The following is an 18,656-nucleotide window of genomic DNA, read 5'->3' as shown; positions in this document are numbered from 1 at the left end:
GTCATCAGCTTCTGTGGCTCACAATTAATGAGGGTGTCATGTGGCCAGCACAATCACCAACTGCCTTTACTTTTCCCTATTTAAGTCAGGTACTCATTAGAGCTGGGTGGACTTAGAGGCACCCTACAGATTCCAAAATTAAGAATCTTAGTCTTTACTAGGATTTGGGCCTGGGACCCTTTGGTTCAGAAGCCAAGCACTTTACCACCAATAATGGCAATGTCATCGATCCCAAAGATCAAGGATGAGTGCAGTGTTTCACATGGCCTTGCAAACCCAGTTGCAACTCGCATATTTTTCCACAACTGATGCAGACAAAGCCTGTAATACTAACATTCAAAGTCTTGTCTTAAAATTTTTTTTTCTCAAAAAAAAATAAATAAAAATAATTAAAAACAAAAAAAACAACAACATAACATGAGCAATGTATGGCTAAAAAAACATGAAGTTAGTATTGCATAAATAAATAAATGCAATGTATTTTTTTTTTTAAATTGCATCAGATATAATTAGCTGCATATTAAACAAGGCTTTCATTGGAGAAACAAATAAAAAAATTTAACAATATGAAACCATTTGTGACCTTCCACTATAAAATGAGTCACAATGCACCTCCAGGTCAGTTTTTCTTATGCCATAAAACAATTTGAACGTTATTTTTTTAACATTAAAAATCATTTAAGAATATGACCAACAGACATGAACATTTAACTGTTAACATAAAAAATATCATACTATAAGATTTTAATTTTTTTCTAGCATATTTAGACAATAAAAAATGATACATGGAGACATTGAAGTCTTATGATTATTTTAGACAGAAGGTTAACAATATATATGCTTACTTTAAACAATAGATGCCTGAAATCATTTAATGGAAATTAAAGATATTTAACTGCTATTTCAGAAATTTTAAAATTGAATTAAAAAAAAAAACCAACATATATAAAATAATAAAAAAAATACCAACAAATGAAAAAACACCTCAATAAAAACTTCTCCCCCTTTTGGCATTGATTAGGTTATGCTGCACCGAAGTCATTTTGTAGTGGACTATCACATCTGGTCTATTTTAATTGAAAAACAAACAAAATGATGTGCTTAAATAAAAAAAAAAGTTAATCAAAAGTATTATGGCACAAATTCATCACAAGGCAACTTAACAGATGAGCTATTTTTTTTTAACAGAAATAAACTATTTTAAATAGATTTAATATGCATTTTGGCTAAAGATAACTAATTACAATGTATTACAAATGTGAAAATAAATTATTAAAAAGGTGAAATAGTTTCAATGACATTTATTCTGTTGTATAAACATCATTGCTTTCTTCTTCCACTCCACAGAATTAATAGGGCACCAGTGTTGGCCTTTTTTTTTTTAAATTCTTTTTACAGCTTTACACCATCTAAGTTAATGGGTCTGCAAAGTAGCATCAATCTTGTCATAAACCACATTCTCTTTTGTGTTCCCAACATTATTCCACCTGGTACTGTGCCTTGTAGAATCTTTTTTATAACAGTTCGTTCTCATCACATGCCAATGCCATTTAAGTTTTTAAAAATTTTATCACAGGATTAAATTATTATTTTTTTTAAATTTTGTTTAAAGCTAATTGAAGATAATTCACATAATTCAAAGTCATAATCAACATTACTAACTGTATTCTAATACTTTAAGAACAATTCTGACCTATATAAAAACACCTTCTAAGGTATGTTGTTTTACTTTGAATGTTCTATAGAATAAGGGGAATAAATGCATGATCAATTGTAAGACCTATATACCCTTTTGAAGAATACATCAGTTGAGAGATGAGCTAATTGTAAGGCATCTCACTGTCAAAAGTAATTAGAGCCAGTTACATTATAATGCATTCAGTTGTTTTTTTTCCAGACTAGCTTTTTCAGTATTAAATAATTAAATTAATAATTACATTTCTGAACCAAATGAAAGAAATACTTATGAAAAATGCTTTGTGCATGGAGGTTTTAAGGCTGGGATAAGTAAGCTGTTTGTAATGTACAAATGAAGGTCTTTTATATAGAGAGAACAAACATTAGAAATAATACACTATTAAAGCTTAATGTTATTAATAGAACTAAAATATGACTAGTAGCCTACTATCAGATAAAAAGCCTTGTCAGTTCCTGGAACTAACCCTAACCCTAAGATAAAATTCAATGACTATACAAGTTTCAGTTAATTATGAACTACTAGATAATAAAACATCTAAAATGTACGTGAAAATAGAATGACACTTGTAGCCATCTATAAGTCGATGCACATCTTGATGTGTGAGAAATAAGTAACTAGGATGAGCTATTCGAGGTCACTGCTCTAAATAACTGTAAATGTGGTTGCAGTGTGAGACTCCACTGATACAGTTCAGAGTAAATCCGCTGACATGTCAGGCTCCTGTCCATCATACAGTACATCCAGACCCCAAGAGTTGCAGAGAGGACTGTGAGTACTGCCATCAAAACTAACCTCACAGTATGGGAAATAAACTGATCTGAAAATAGAGACAAAATTTTACTGTTTAACAAACAGACTAATAAAGAGCTTAATGATAAGTCTTGTGAAACAAAGTGTGTAGACATCTTTATAAATGTATGCAACTTTCTTCATCTTTTTTTTTCTTTTGTAAAGATTTAATTTAAAAATGAAACATAAAAATGTAAGATGCAATTATACCTAATGATTTTGGTTATAGTAACTGAAAATAACAAGCTCTATTGTAAACAAAAAGGTAATGATACATTCAAAGAGCAAACCCTAACCTTTTTTTATAATCCTTTATATATTCACAGACATACAGGTCTGTGATATCATTAATGTTACCATTATATATTATATATTCATATCACTATGATTACTATAAAATAAATTGACAGGAGTAACCACATCATCTGTTTCTAGTAAGCACTACCAAAAATACATTTGAGAAGAATTGAAAATACTAGAAAGATTGAAATAGTTTGGTTCAAACATTTTGTTTTAAGAAAAGACAAACTTGACTCTTATTATGAACACAAACAAGAAATTAGAACTTACAATGCTGCTGGCTTTGAAAAATAATGTGATCATTAAATATTAATGACTTGTACACCTAAGTAGCTTTTATTAAATATCTCAAATAAAATTGTTTGCAACAATTTAATTTTAAAAGATTATGCTATGCAGATATTAAATAAAGATACAAAAAGGGATGAAACTTTATTTGATTCAACAAATGTATTGGCCAAGTCTAGTGTTCTAGTTGCCGATATTTGATCTTTTAGGTTCAAGATATTTTATTTCCTCTCTTTTTTCCAGAAGTCTATAGAATTTCAAGGGTCAGCATAACAAACAAAATATCTTTCATAAACAAAAAAAATAAATACTTAATGAGAACAAAATCTCAACCAAAAAGCAATCTGACAGAAACACTGGAGAATTGAAATAAATAAATATTTTCTTTTAATTTCATTAAAAAAAGTCTGTTCTAAATAAAAGACCCACAACGGGTCACAAAAGACAAAGTCTGTCTAGAAGAAAATGGCCAGTAACACCATCACCACAAAAGCCACAATGAATATCAGCAAGTTGGGGCCAATGATCCCTGAGTTGAGAAAGGAATAAGAACAATTTGTTAACAATTTCCCAGCTTGAAACTTTTGGTCAACAGAATCAAAGATTTTAATCATTTTCAGTTGTTTCTTGCTAGGCTGCAAAATCCAAAAATACATTAAAAAAAAAGTTAAAATACAAAATATCAAAAAAAAAAAAAAAAAAATATGATGAAGTCTATAAAAGGAAATTTCTATGTTATATATAAATTGTTCAGAACTAGGAACTACACAATACAAATATGGAGACATTTATATATTTCCTTAAGCTTTTAGGTGTATTTTTAAAATTTTGACAAAAGCGTGTCCCATTTTTAAATAGTTAATTAGTTAAAACTGCAATTCCAAGTTTGTGATTTTCAAAATATGAAATAAAAAGAGAGACTTTCTGGATAAAAGAAACAATGTAAAAATGAAACCAATTCATCAAATAGAGACAGCTCTATACATTTTTTGTTGTATCCCATGTACAGAATACAGAAGAATTGATAAACTCTCACATTTTTAAAATCATAATTAGTGCACACATTTTTTAGTTATCAGAATATCAACAATGAGCAGATTACTGTGAATAACCTTTAATATGAACATCTCCAATATGCTTGTATACTTCGGTTTAACTGGTAGGTCCCAGGATTTTGTATAGCATGTGTAAATTATACGTCAGGAGTCAATATTGTTATCTCTATAATAAGTCCCTATTAACTTACCTCTCTATAGTAAGTCCCTATTAACTTACCTATCATAAGTCCCTCCTAACTTACCTCTCTATCATAAGTCCCTATTAACTTACCTGACTATCATAAGTCCCTATTAACTTACCTAACTATCATAAGTCCCTCCTAACTTACCTCTTTCTTTCTTCCGAAGACTTTCATCGACAGATGCATGAAAATGAACTTGCTTCTTTCCACGAACTGACCAGACAAAAAACCAAAAATAATTGGAAATATTTTTTCCTTTCTTATATACACCTTTCAGACCTTGCAAATCTATAGGGAAGATGCTTAAAGATTATCTGTTACTATGGTAATGAGGGTGTGATGTGGCCAGCACCTTTACTTTGCCCAACTAATGTCAGGTACCCATTTGAGTTGGGTGGACTCAGGTTATAAATTCAAAATTTATAACCTGATAGTAAGATCCAAACCTGAGACCTCTTGGTTAGGAAGCCAAGCGCTTCTCCACTTAGCCACCTTTATTATATCACCTAAGTATTTTGCATTTGTTTACCATTACTTATTTTTATTTAATATAGTATAAAGTTTAATTACTAATAATTGGCACTATTATTAGCTGGAAAGACATGCAGTAATTATATCCTCTTTTCTGCGAGTCATTTAGTGCTTATTATGATAGTTCAGTATCATGTGTTGTTATTTTGTTAGACAAACTATGCACTCATATGTAAATAGTTTAAATTTTCTTTCATTATTAATCCTGTAGGGTAGGTCATATGTATACCTTAAAATTAATAATGGGGCTAAGACTGTACTATAAAGAATCTCAATTTATTCAGTTATTAATTGTGATTTAAAACAATTTATGATTATATTTTAGTCTCCATGTCTTGAGAAAACACAGATCTAATGATGTAGTGAACCAGAACTAGACTGAAGTGGTGAATTTCATTGAATGAAGAATTTTCACACAAATGTAATATATTTGCACATTATTACGTAAACTTAAAAAATCATCAAATGAAATCTATTTATTAAGTCTCTACATTTGATTTGAAAGCTATGATGGTATAGAGTTAGAGCAGTATTTTTATCTAACTGATTAATAATGTCAATACATGAGAGCTGAATAAGTATTTTGAATATTGATCACAGTTCATTACTTAATGCTCATTGTAATTAAGCTGGCATGAAATCTGGCCATGATGCTTCATGTGGTTTAACAATTTGTTAATAGCAATTTGAACAGCTATCAACACTAGTGAACTTAATGTAACACACAAATGTACCGATTAAACAAACTTTAGTGGCAAACAAAATCTCAATTACACACAGACTTAAGTTAAAAAGCAAACAAATTACTAAGAAGATTATTTAGTCCATCTTCTGATCTCTGTCTTAAAATAGAAACAGGTTCTCCTCCAGCAGGAGATGATGTGATGATTTCTGGGGTTTTAGGCATGTCGGTCATTAAGTCTGCCATCTTTGAGGTATCTAGACAAAGTCCTTTGGAAGCTGCAAAAGCATTTGAATTTCACCCATTAGAACAAAGAAATAATTTCCAGCACAAATAGAAAATAATAAAACTTATGTTTCTGTTTATTTTGTAGAGTGAGCATTCTTTTTAAAACATAACATTATTAAGTTGTTATTCTAAACAAAGAAAGCTATTTAGATTTTTTTTATATTTCATTCAATGAACACAAAATAACTTATAGTTTTTACATTTACTTCTTTTGGGAAGAGTGGATGAAAAGTACAACCATAATACTATGTACAAAGTACAAAGAGCACACAGCTGCATTAAATCTGAGACACTTACCAATGTACTGTTGAATTTTTTCATCTGCATAGAGCGACTTGAAAAAATTCAAAGAAGACTGTGTCTTCTCATGGTTGCTACCAAACACTTGCTGCCTAATTTTTGTGCACTGGACATAGAAGAAATAGCTCAGGTTTGGAAATATCAATAGATTTCATTTTGAATTTCTCTAAGTTTTCCCCAATATGCTATCAGATATAACCACTAAAATAGTTAATAATATTATGTACAGTAAAAATATAAGTAAACAGAGTTTAAGTTTCTAACAAAAAAAAAATGATGGCTAACACATTATTCACATAGGATGTAATATTCTTTTTTTTTTTTTTAAATAAGATAAATATAGCAAGCTTTACACATTAAAATTTGCATACTTTTAAACAAGCTTCTTAGTTAAAAATTACTAAAAACCTTTGAAAGTTTACTAGAAAACCTAGAGGTTGATGGGACATACATAAAATTCACTGTTTGTGTTTTTGTAAATAAGGAGATTAGTAGTCTAATCATAAATTATCCTCTTAGACTTTAGCTAAATAAAACTTTTTATAGTTTTATGGTCACAAATAATTAATGAAAACTGTAACATGAATAATGGCACAAAATTTATTAATATCAGTAAACACTTTAAGACCTTCTAAATTTGACAGTCACAGACTAAACCACTATTTTTAAATGTCTCAAAATAAGATGTGTGTATAGCACATTCTTACAGTACTATTGTAACCCATTGCTGGAATGAGCTTCTATATAGAATTATGCTATTGAAATATTAAAAGTAAAAACAATTTTAAAGACACTTTCATAAAAAGAAATTATTTTCTATTGTTGTTTTATTTACTTTTCTTTATCGATAGTATTGACAAGTCTAGTGTTGTGTTGAAACTTTGAGATGCAATATATGACAAATGCTATAATGAACAAAGATCAGGGATTGACATGACCTGACTATTGAATGACGACAGGCTGCTGTGCAGAGATTCTATAAGTAGCTTTTGCAATGATTAGCAGCAGGGCAACACAACACAAGAAACAAAGAAAGGTCAATATGGAAATATGTCACAGCAAAAGATTAATGTTTGTATGTTGGACATGTTTCAGATGTTTTCAGAATTGAAGATTATTACATCCTAGCCTAATATTCCCACAGGTTTGTGGCTGATAGTAGAAAGCAGCATTCGAACCCAGGACTATCAAGTTGACAATCAAGAATGCATGCCACCCTTAGAATAAAATCGAAGTGAACAATTTAAAAAACTTACCTTACCAGCATATTCCAATGCAAGATTAAGCCTTTAAAAAAATTGAAAAGAAAGGTCAATATGAAATCAATGGATTTATAATAGTACAAAAGAGCATTAGCAGTGAAACATATTGCCTAGATGTTAATAATAATAATAATAATAACCCTAATAATAATTTTTATAAAGCGCTGCTAAAAAAACAAAATGCATGCTCAAGGTACTGTGATAACATGAAACAATCAGGCCAAAAAACAAAATAGTGTATAAATATCTAAGAGTTTAGTTGTTGAATAAAAAAACTTTCATTGCATGTCTAAGACAGCAGAACATTATTTAGACTTATTAATAACAGTCCATTATTTGAGCTTATTTATAATAGAAAATTATTTAGGCTTAGTAATAACAGCACATTATTTAGTTTTTTTTTATAACTTACTGCTTTCTGTGCAAATAATCTTGGGCCATACTCTTAAACTCATCTGCTCTTAAAGCTTCAATGTTGAGGTCAGTTAAATCAGTTGGAGTGTGACTAATGTCTCCAGCTATTTCTTCTATAAAAACAATGATATATTTGAATGTTGTGGTTCTGTATATAAAATGTAAATATAAAAAATTTGCAAATATTTATAATGTTTCATAAAACCATAAAGAACTAAAAAGACTTGTTTCAAGTTTATTTATCTTGATCATTTCTTTTTTACTTATTTTTCATATTTTTTCACCAAGAAAATATTTTAGGGAACACATGACTGATTTGATGGTGGACATGTTATGAGAGAACACATGACTGATTTGATGGTGGACATGTTATGAGAGAACACATGACTGATTTGATGGTGGACGTTATGAGAGAACACATGACTGATTTGATGGTGGACATGTTATGAGAGAACACAAGACTGTGATATAATAGTGGACATGTTATGAGAGAACACATGACTGTGATATGATAGTGGACATGTTATGAGAGAACACATGACTGTGATATAATGGTGGACATGTTATGAGAGAACACATGACTGTGATATAATGGTGGACATGTTATGAGAGAACACTTGACTGTGATATGATAGTGGACATGTTATGAGAGAACACATGACTGTGATATAATGGTGACATGTTATGAGAGAACACATGACTGTGATATGATAGTGGACATGTTATGAGAGAACACCTGACTGTGATATAATGGTGACATGTTATGAGAGAACACATGACTGTGATATAATGGTGACATGTTATGAGAGAACACCTGACTGTGATATAATGGTGACATGTTATGAGAGAACACCTGACTGTGATATGATAGTGGATATGTTATGAGAGAACACCTGACTGTGATATAATGGTTACATGTTATGAGAGAACACTTGACTGTGATATAATGGTAGACATGTTATAAGAGAACACATGACTGTGATATAATGGTGACATGTTATGAGAGAACACATGACTGTGATATAATGGTAGACATGTTATGAGAGAACACCTGACTGTGATATAATGGTGGACATGTTATGAGAGAACACATGACTGTGATATAATGGTAGACATGTTATGAGAGAACACATGACTGTGATATAATGGTGACATGTTATGAGAGAACACTTGACTGTGATATAATGGTGGACATGTTATGAGAGAACACTTGACTGTGATATAATGGTAGACATGTTATAAGAGAACACATGACTGTGATATAATGGTGACATGTTATGAGAGAACACATGACTGTGATATAATGGTAGACATGTTATGAGAGAACACTTGACTGTGATATGATAGTGGACATGTTATGAGAGAACACATGACTGTGATATAATGGTGACATGTTATGAGAGAACACATGACTGTGATATGATAGTGGACATGTTATGAGAGAACACTTGACTGTGATATAATGGTGACATGTTATGAGAGAACACCTGACTGTGATATAATGGTGACATGTTATGAGAGAATACATGACTGTGATATGATAATGGACATGTTATGAGAGAACACCTGACTGTGATATAATGGTAGACATGTTATGAGAGAACACATGACTGTGATATAATGGTGACATGTTATGAGAGAACACATGACTGATATAATGGTAGACATGTTATGAGAGAACACCTGACTGTGATATAATGGTAGACATGTTATGAGAGAACACATGACTGTGATATAATGGTGACATGTTATGAGAGAACACATGACTGATATAATGGTAGACATGTTATGAGAGAACACCTGACTGTGATATGATAGTGGACATGTTATGAGAGAACACTTGACTGTGATATAATGGTAGACATGTTATGAGAGAACACATGACTGTGATATAATGGTGACATGTTATGAGAGAACACATGACTGATATAATGGTAGACATGTTATGAGAGAACACCTGACTGTGATATAATGGTAGACATGTTATGAGAGAACACATGACTGTGATATAATGGTGACATGTTATGAGAGAACACATGACTGATATAATGGTAGACATGTTATGAGAGAACACCTGACTGTGATATGATAGTGGACATGTTATGAGAGAACACATAACTGTGATATAATGGTGACATGTTATGAGAGAACACCTGACTGTGATATGATATTGGACATGTTATGAGAGAACACCTGACTGTGATATAATGGTGACATGTTATGAGAGAACACTTGACTGTGATATGATATAATGGTGACATGTTATGAGAGAACACCTGACTGTGATATGATATAATGGTGGACATGTTATGAGAGAACACATGACTGTGATATAATGGTGGACATGTTATGAGAGAACACATGACTGTGATATAATGGTGGACATGTTATGAGAGAACACATGACTGTGATATGATATAATGGTGACATGTTATGAGAGAACACCTGACTGTGATATAATGGTGACATGTTATGAGAGAACACATGACTGTGATATAATGGTGGACATGTTATGAGAGATCATACATATAATCATGAAGAACTAAAAAACAGATGATTCACACTCATAATAAAACTGTAACTATGTTTTGTTTGTCCTGTTGACTAAACTCTAAATGGAAAAGATATGGAATACATTTTAAGTAAGACTCTTTAACTCTACTACTAAAACACTGGAATGAGACTATTGGTGGGCAATAGAAATATTATTTATAAATAAAGAATTATGAATGTTCTGCTAAATCATAAGAAGCAATAAGTTACAAGGTCAACTTTTATTAAGCGTAGCTCTTCAATTAAAAATTTTACTAAAAGTCAAAACAGAAAATTCACTAGGATAATGCTACAAAAAAATAAAACTTACCTAGGCGGGTCTGTATCTCATCATTAATTATAGGAGATGTCTCATAGCACAACTTCTCAGCTTGTGCAAAGTGTAAAGCCTGTTCATCTGTATACTATTAAGGAATAGTTGAAATAATACTCTACAAATTTAAATTGATAGACCCATTGTTTAATACACATTTTGACCTCTTATTTATCTTTGAACAAGAGATAGCTATTATAATGCCCCAAAACCTTTAAAGCAAACATAAACAAAAAAAAAAAAACTGTTGAAAGAAAATTGCAATGACTTCTGATTTGGGCCCATAAGATACAGGTCTAGTTATATGATTGTCAGTGTCAGGATACAATCTCCTTTATTTAGATGAATGTCTGAGATCTGGAGATAAAAAGAATTAAGTACACAGATCAAAATGAATTTAAATTTCACCAAATTTTCTGGCAGCAATTTAACAGTGTATGTCAACTATCAATTTTTATAACATTTTGAACACTAAACATCACTAAGAAACTCTACTCTGTAAAATAAATATGTAATTGCAAGACTAATTTTAAAAAATATGTGAAAAATTAAGTAAAGATTCAGTAAAAATGACTAACAGCTTTTACAAAGGCACAGTATATATAGAAATGTTCATAAAACAATAGCTTAGTTTGTGAGATTTTAAAATTATGTGAAAAGAATATTAAGTCTGTTAACAAGTGACAATTTTAAACAGGATGACAATGTGAGTTTGTATAACACAAACTTAAAGGTAGCCCTAGCTGCTCAGTGATACTCACTGAGCATTTATTTTTTTGAAATGTAACTTTGAATACAAATGAACAGACAAAGAGTATAAAAAAAAATAATAACCTTTCCCTAAGGAAGAAGATAGAAGAGAGGAAACTAAGGCTTAAAGTGTATTTGAAATCAAAAACTAAAAAAAAGTTTTTGGGACAGTCTAACAAAAAAAATGCAAATGACAATGACAAAAGAAAACTTTCTGTAGCTGGTGATAATGTGTGCAAAAAGGTGAATAATTCATCAATTCATTTTCAAGGGGTGGGAAGTACTTTTTAGGCTTTGAAAGTTTAGGGCAGAAGATATTTCAAAGTTCTAAGGAAATACATTTTGTTTAAGAAAATGTATTAGTTTTAATGTTGCCTAGCTCTCAAGTAAGCTAATTTGAGATAAGTACTTTTACATGCTCATTTTATAACATTAAATAAAATAAGGTTATAATTTCATCACTTTTTGAGATTTAATAAAACTCAATGTAATCACCTTACGAAGGCAGTGAGGCAGTAGAAAGAAATGACCTTTCAACCCTGGTAAACATTTTAAGTAGCTCTCTAAGGCTAAGTCCAGATTCCCATTTCTTTCTTGCTGTAGTGCTAGTTGAAATATAGAAATGTGATCTGATGTAGTAGACAACTTAAGTCTATCACCTTGACTCAGAGCTGAAAGTAATGATTTGGAGGATCAGAAAAAAGAAACATTATAGAAGCAGTAAATATGGTCTAAAAGGTGAATTTGCAACAATGCTTTGATGCTGATGACTTCTCCCTAATGCTGTAGAAATTGTTACGCACAAGTATTCTAGATCAAGTAAGAATCTTGAATAACTAGCACAGAAAAGAAGTAATAATTGCTGAAACATGATATTACAGCATCCCAGTGACACATTATACGCAAACACTCAGTGAACATACATGCTAACAAGAGGCTATTTAACAATAAATCATCTTTGCATAAGTAAGGGAAAGTAAAACTGACATAACAAGCTTAATAGACTCTTCCCTTCACTATGAAAGTTTAAAAGGACATATTGTTTTTAAAACAAAAAAAATCTGGCTATTTTGTGGTTCAGACCTTCACAACAAAGAAAGTTGTGACAAATAATGAAGGGCCCGAGCTACATGAATACCAGGTTATTATTACTCAGAACTCTTGGCAACTATTAAAGGCAATAAAACTTGTTACACTATGGGCCCAAAAAAAACAAACTATAATACTACATATTACTTACTGCTATCTTCTGTTTTATTGGCATTTCTATCCAAGTAGCCATCATTGTTATTGATGGAAAGAGTGTCCGTGTCCATGTTTTCACAAGATCCATTTAATACTGGCACAGTTTCCTTTTCTTTTGACAAATCTGTGAATGTTGTCTCCATTTTTTCATTTTACCTTTTTTTTTTTCAATGCGCTTTTGAAGAATTATTTTTCTGTTTTGATAAAAAAATGTTTAAATTTTGTTAGAAACATTCAAACAAGTTACAGTTGACTCTTGATAGTTTGACACTTCATAGTCTGACACACTCAGTAATCAGGTACAGTGACAATGGTGGGTAATATTGGCAAATGTAAGCATAAAACATTACCTTTCCATAACAAATGGAAAATTTTTAAGAGATATGACTTTGGTGAAACCCCGGCTGCTATTTCTTGGATTTATGACATTGCACAACCTTTTGTTTATGACAAATAGGAAAAGAAGAAAACCTTTTGGTGAAATCTATACTGAAGACAACACCAAGAGAAAAATCATTAGATCAAAGGAATATCCTCAAGTTGAGGAAGTTCTTTATGCTTTTTTTAAAAGGAAAGGAACAGACACAGCCCGAATTTCTGTAGATATTTTAAAAGAGAATTTTAAAAAGCGGCAAGTAGCATGTTTCTTACTAGATCTATGTGTGGAGAGAAATTATATGCTTGACAGAAATGTATCAAAAACTTAAATGACAAAACCACATGGCTTTATGCCTGAGAACAAGAGTACATTCCAATGAAAACATTTAAATGAGTAGCAAATTCTGACATCAACATTTGCAACAAGAGATAGCTTGTGTGGTAATTCAATGTTTTTGCATTGTCACCAGTTCCATAATTGTTAGACTATCAAGAGTCAACTGTTTTTTTAAATCCAAAAATTGATCTTAATCTATTTATAATATCTAATCTAGATTCTATATAGATTATAATAGATCTAAAACTATACTATTTCTATACAGTCAGTATACTCATACTGTATAAGTATAATACTGTATATAATATTATAATATAATAATAATATTTAATATTAATATACTATATAGATTATTATAGATCTACTGATCTAATCTATAAAAAATATAATATAGATCTAGTAAATCTAATAATCTAGTGATACTAATACTATTAGTAAAAATCTACTATCAATACTATGTACCACTGGAGTTTTCAGAACGCCACCCGTGTAGCGTTACACAGGTCCGCCTACTATTAAATTTTTATTTTATGTTGCAATGACATCCCCATTTGCAATGACCAGTAATGGTAGTGGATCGCTCCATATTGACGGAAAGGGGTGTTAGTTATTCAGGTTATGAAATTGTTCACTATACATATATTATTATTATGACTCAAATGTAGGCCGCCTTAGCAGACGCACATCAGTTTTTGAATTGGTAACAATAATAATAAGCGATGTGTTTCATGTAAATTTTTGAGGTGTATGCTATCAATAACAAATTATCTATAAACATTATTCATTATTATCCATGGAGAAATATGTTAGCAAGAATGAAACTGCGAAAGCGTTAAATAATAATCAAGGAACCAAACTAAAGTACAAAGAAGATTACATCGGATATGGTTTCATGAAGATTTTTCATTGCCATTCTGTCTAATCTGCAATGCAACTCTGTCGAATGAGGCGCTTGTTCCAAGCAAATTGAAGAGACACTTGGAAACAAAACATACAGCTGTAAGAGCACAACTGAAGGAATACTTTGAAAACATCAGGGCTCAACAAAATAAACAAGATAAGAAACTTATGAACTACCTTAAGCCGCCAGAAAAGGGATTGAATGCAAGTCATAAGAAAGCTCAGTTATTAGCAAAACGCAAGAAAGCACACACAGAGGCTGAATCTGTCATTGCACCAGCTTTAGCAATAGTTGTTGAAACGATCCTAGTACCCGATGCCACTGAAAAAGTTAAAAAAGTTCCTTTGTCAAATGATACTATCTCGCGCAGAATTGAAGACTTATCGTCAGATTTACAAATCTGCAAACACTTGGACGTGACAGATGATGAAGTGTGTCTGCTGTGGATTTCTTCAAGTTGATGAATCCACTGATGTTAGCAGCAAAGCTCAGCTGCTAGCTTTTATTATTCGGTTCATAAAGGATGAAAAATGTGTCAACGAATTCTTATTTTGCAAATACTTACCAACTACCACCAAAGGCGAAGATATTTTCAAAGTGGTGAACCTAAACATTTTGCAACTACAGTGGAAAAACTGTGTCAGCGTTTGCACCGATGGCTGTCCTTCCATGCTGGGAAATAGAAAGGGATTCGTCACTCTTGTGCGTCAAGAAAATCCAAATGTATTAGTTGTTCACTGCATGATCCACAGAGAAGATTTGATGTCTGTTCTGGATCAAGTGATTGAAGCTGTAAACTTCATTAAATCTCGACTGCTTGCATCCCAACTTTTCTTTCAGCTCTGTGAAGCAATGGATTCAGACTACGAATGTCTCCTGTATCACACCAACGTTCGTTGGCTCTCAAGGGGAAAAGTGTTAAAGCATGTCGTCCAACTCAAGGCTGAGCTGATTTCATTCTTGGAGGCTGAAAAAAAAGACTTTGGATTTTCTATTCATGATGAGATCTCGTGGGTTTAGGCGACATTTCTCTCTGATTTATTTGACAAATTAAATTAATTGAATTTAAGTCTTCAAGGACCATCGGAAACCATCATCACTGCATCGTCAAAACTGAAGTCATTTAGTGAAAAATTGTCTTTGTGGCAAAGTAAGATCCTGAAAGGAGTCTTCGACTGCTTTCCTAGTTACAACAAATGTGCTTCAAATAAAGAAATCACCCCCAAAATTCTGGACACTTTGACACACCTGCAGTCAGCATTACTTTCCAACAGTTGGAAGTAATGAATATGGATGGGTCAGCTATCTATTTGGAAACAATGAAGTTACAAATCTTACAACTGAAGAAGAAGAGCAGCTCATTGGTTTAAAAAATGATGCAGTTCTTAAGTCAAGTTTGCTGAGAAAAGCCTGGATGTGTTTTGGATTTCAATCAACAAATTATATCCTGCAATCAGTTTAAAAGCAATCAAAATAATTCTTCCATTTGCATCTTCATGGATTTGTGAGTTTGGATTTTCAGCACTGACTGAAATCAAGTCTAAGAAAAGAGAGAGACTTCTTACAATAGACAATGAAATGCAAGTTTGTTTGTCGACTTTCGAGCCTTAATTAGATCGCATTTGCTCTAAAAAACAGGCACACCCTTCACATTAAATGTAATACTTAAAAACAGGTAAAAAAAAATTTCTTTTTATTATAAAACAACTGCTGCTCTTCGTGGTGTGCCAAGAAATTTTTGTAGTTTTATTTACTGTGCTGGGAGACAAAAAAGAGAAACACTGATTTATATTACACTACACAGTACTACACTAGACCTAGATTGATAATCATAATGATTATCATAGTCTAGAGTGCCTAGACAGGCGGCTATTTTGGATCTAAAAACACATTTGACATCAAAACAATTTCCTGTTCAGGTTTTATAAAACTGAAATTAAGTATGTCTTAAGAAAAGCCATTGCTTTATAACTGAGTGTTTTTATGACATTTTCTTGAGTTTATTCTAAAGATAAGAGGTTCCTCTAATGGTTAGTGGGGAATATTTTTTTTTTCTTTTACTATGTCCAAAATATTTTAATCAGAAAAATTAGAAATTTTCAAATAACAAGGAAAAAAATATAGGTCTCCGTACATCTTAATTTTTTAACCATACACATTTAATCAGCTTTCCAATGATACCAAATTTATTATGATTAAACAATTCAGCGACCCTTTAAAACTTAGCACACTTTTTTCATGTACTAAAATTTCACTAAGGTCAGGATGACCTTTTATCAATAATACCAGCTTTTTACATTAGTAAAATAAAATTAGTGTACACTAAACTAAAACATGTAAAATTGAATGAATCACTTCTTTATACCAATATTATTGATTATTAACATAAAATATAATAAAGATCTGTATGCTTGGGAGTTCTTTTGGATAGTCAATGTCGAGACACAAGAAGCTAAAATCAGTAAATCTAGGTATCTAAAATATTCTTTCAAATAAATATACTTAAACAGATCTAAATCTTAAATCTGAAGATTCTTTTTCAAATCTACACTATTGTTCTATGACCAGATAGATCTAGATCAATTTAAAAGCTTATCATGTTGAAAACTTGACAACCAGAAGCATTTTTTTTTATAGACTCTATTTTTAAAAAATTAGAAAAATGTTAGTTTTTCGTAATTTACTAAATGATATTTTAAAATTTTAATTTCATTTTCATTTGCCACTTTTAAATTAAAATTCCCCCTTTGAAACTGTACAATATGATGTATACTTTTGTATATATTTAATATGTATTCACAATAGTTTTTGAAATATTCACATAAAAAAAAATTTGCTTGACTTTTAAATTTATTTCTCTATATAAAGTCCATAGGATGTCAGGATGCTTCGGACACACTTAAAATCACAATAACTTTTGAACCAATAATTGCTAGCATTTATATAATAAATTTGGTGTTGTTGGAAAGCATTTTTCATTCTCTTTCACATTTGTTGGTATATCTAGCGTAATCTAGCCTAATCTACTAGGCCTACTGATTAACTCTGATCTAGTCTAGGTCTAGATTGTCTAGAATCTAGATCATAGATTTAGATGTAGATCTAATTGTTATTGTAATGATCATCATCATCATTTCATCAATGATCATTTTCATGTTACTTTGTTAGTTTAGTAAATTTAAAATTAGTTAGATCTATCTTAGTATCTTAGTTGACTTAGTCTTAGTATCATAATAAATAAATAATTATAAGACCTAATGATTAATCTATTATCTAGAATGACTAATCTAAATTATCTAGATCTAGATCGTTGTCAGTATTTATCAATGACTTTTAATAGACCTAGATCTACATCTAGAGATCTTTATAATTTATAGATAAAGATTAGAGATCCTAGATTATATAGTCTAGATCTAGATGAACACAAAAAACATAATCATAGAACTATACGTTTCCTGATAAAATTCGATCTTATTTGTTTTCCTCTTCTAACCAACAACCTATGACCTATACAAAGTATGTTGACTTCATCACTGACCTAGATATATGTAAAATAAGCCTTATTCGGGATGCGGACCATTATAATTTCCGACACCCACCTCGCGGGCCACATCACCGAAAGGATGAAAACAAAATTAAATAAATAATAAAAGATTTTTGTTAGATATCTAATAGCCGTGGATCTAGATCTAGTAGCATACTTACATTGAATAATATGGGAAAATTTTCCGAATCCAACTTCTGAATATTCGATCCGCAGGCTCAACTCTACCTGACAGTTTCAAGAATATTCGGCTCTGTAAATAGGACAGAAAGTCGAAGCACTGAAACTAGATGTGAGGCTATTACCTATAATACCTAACATTGTCGAATTGTGAGTAAAAAATGTTGTTCAGTTAAAATAAGTGCTAGTAAACATTGTTATCATTATTAATGTTTGTGTAGGCCTAATTGTGTTGGAATATTTTGAAAAAGTGTATTCAGGCGTAAAAATCAATTTCCTGCATCGCTCGAAAATTGCCTAGCAGGATGTCTTTGATATATCCAGGAACTTGACACGTAGGTCGCCAATGGATTTTCGAAAAGACCTAAGCCTATTTCATTCTTCAAATCATGAAAATCCACAAATCTTTCTCTTAAATCATCCTGTAAGAGCCTTTATGCTTTCTATATTTCGGATGTTTCTTCAGAGTTGAAGATAATCTACTTCCCGGTCTAACCCTCAAGCAGGACAACGGAGGATGGCAGCGGGCAGGGTATGAACTCGAGACTATCGAGACGACCAAATGACAGTCCAGCGCGCATACTGCACGACCAGTTGGTATAAGTGGACAAAGTGCACTCTTTTCTCCTGATGAATGTAAAGTAAATACCAGTAACGTAGCA

The 18,656-nt window shown here is 31.3% G+C and overlaps 1 protein-coding gene across 4 annotated transcripts; it reads right to left on the bottom strand.

The window, feature by feature from the left end:
* Window positions 1-1,066: 1,066 nt before the first annotated feature.
* Window positions 1,067-17,769, bottom strand: LOC106056834 (uncharacterized). 4 transcript variants are annotated; one of them, XM_056023961.1, is made up of 11 exons: window positions 17,721-17,769; window positions 12,650-12,848; window positions 11,905-12,080; window positions 10,986-11,016; window positions 10,657-10,743; window positions 7,792-7,906; window positions 7,374-7,404; window positions 6,115-6,223; window positions 5,655-5,807; window positions 4,464-4,529; window positions 1,067-2,516 (listed from the first exon to the last, which is right to left on the bottom strand). In XM_056023961.1, the coding sequence occupies exons 2-11, from the start codon at window positions 12,795-12,797 to the stop codon at window positions 2,314-2,316; spliced, it is 1,119 nt and encodes a 372-aa protein (XP_055879936.1). In that variant the 5' UTR covers window positions 12,798-12,848; window positions 17,721-17,769; the 3' UTR covers window positions 1,067-2,313. The 4 variants fall into 4 exon arrangements, with proteins under 4 accessions (XP_055879936.1, XP_055879939.1, XP_055879937.1 ...); XM_056023962.1 differs by lacking the exons at window positions 1,067-2,516; window positions 17,721-17,769 and adding an exon at window positions 3,447-3,605 and having other exon boundaries at window positions 12,650-12,797; XM_056023963.1 differs by lacking the exons at window positions 1,067-2,516; window positions 17,721-17,769 and adding an exon at window positions 3,575-3,711 and having other exon boundaries at window positions 12,650-12,797.
* Window positions 17,770-18,656: the final 887 nt, after the last annotated feature.

This window comes from Biomphalaria glabrata, chromosome 3 (assembly GCF_947242115.1).
Source record: "Biomphalaria glabrata chromosome 3, xgBioGlab47.1, whole genome shotgun sequence".
NCBI classification, from domain to species: Eukaryota; Metazoa; Mollusca; class Gastropoda; family Planorbidae; genus Biomphalaria; species Biomphalaria glabrata.
This window is presented reverse-complemented; position numbering and strand designations above follow the sequence as displayed.

Excerpts from the sequence above, each read along its gene's own strand:
- LOC106056834 (XM_056023961.1), bottom strand. The coding sequence starts at position 12,797 with ATGGAGACAACATTCACAGATTTGTCAAAAGAAAAGGAAACTGTGCCA. Across the intron at positions 12,081-12,649 it reads CAATAAAACAGAAGATAGCA|CTCTGAGTCAAGGTGATAGA; the intron begins GTAAGTAATATG and ends CATTACTTTCAG. Across the intron at positions 2,517-4,463 it reads TCTTCGGAAGAAAGAAAGAG|ATCAGTTTATTTCCCATACT; the intron begins GTAAGTTAGGAG and ends CTCTATTTTCAG.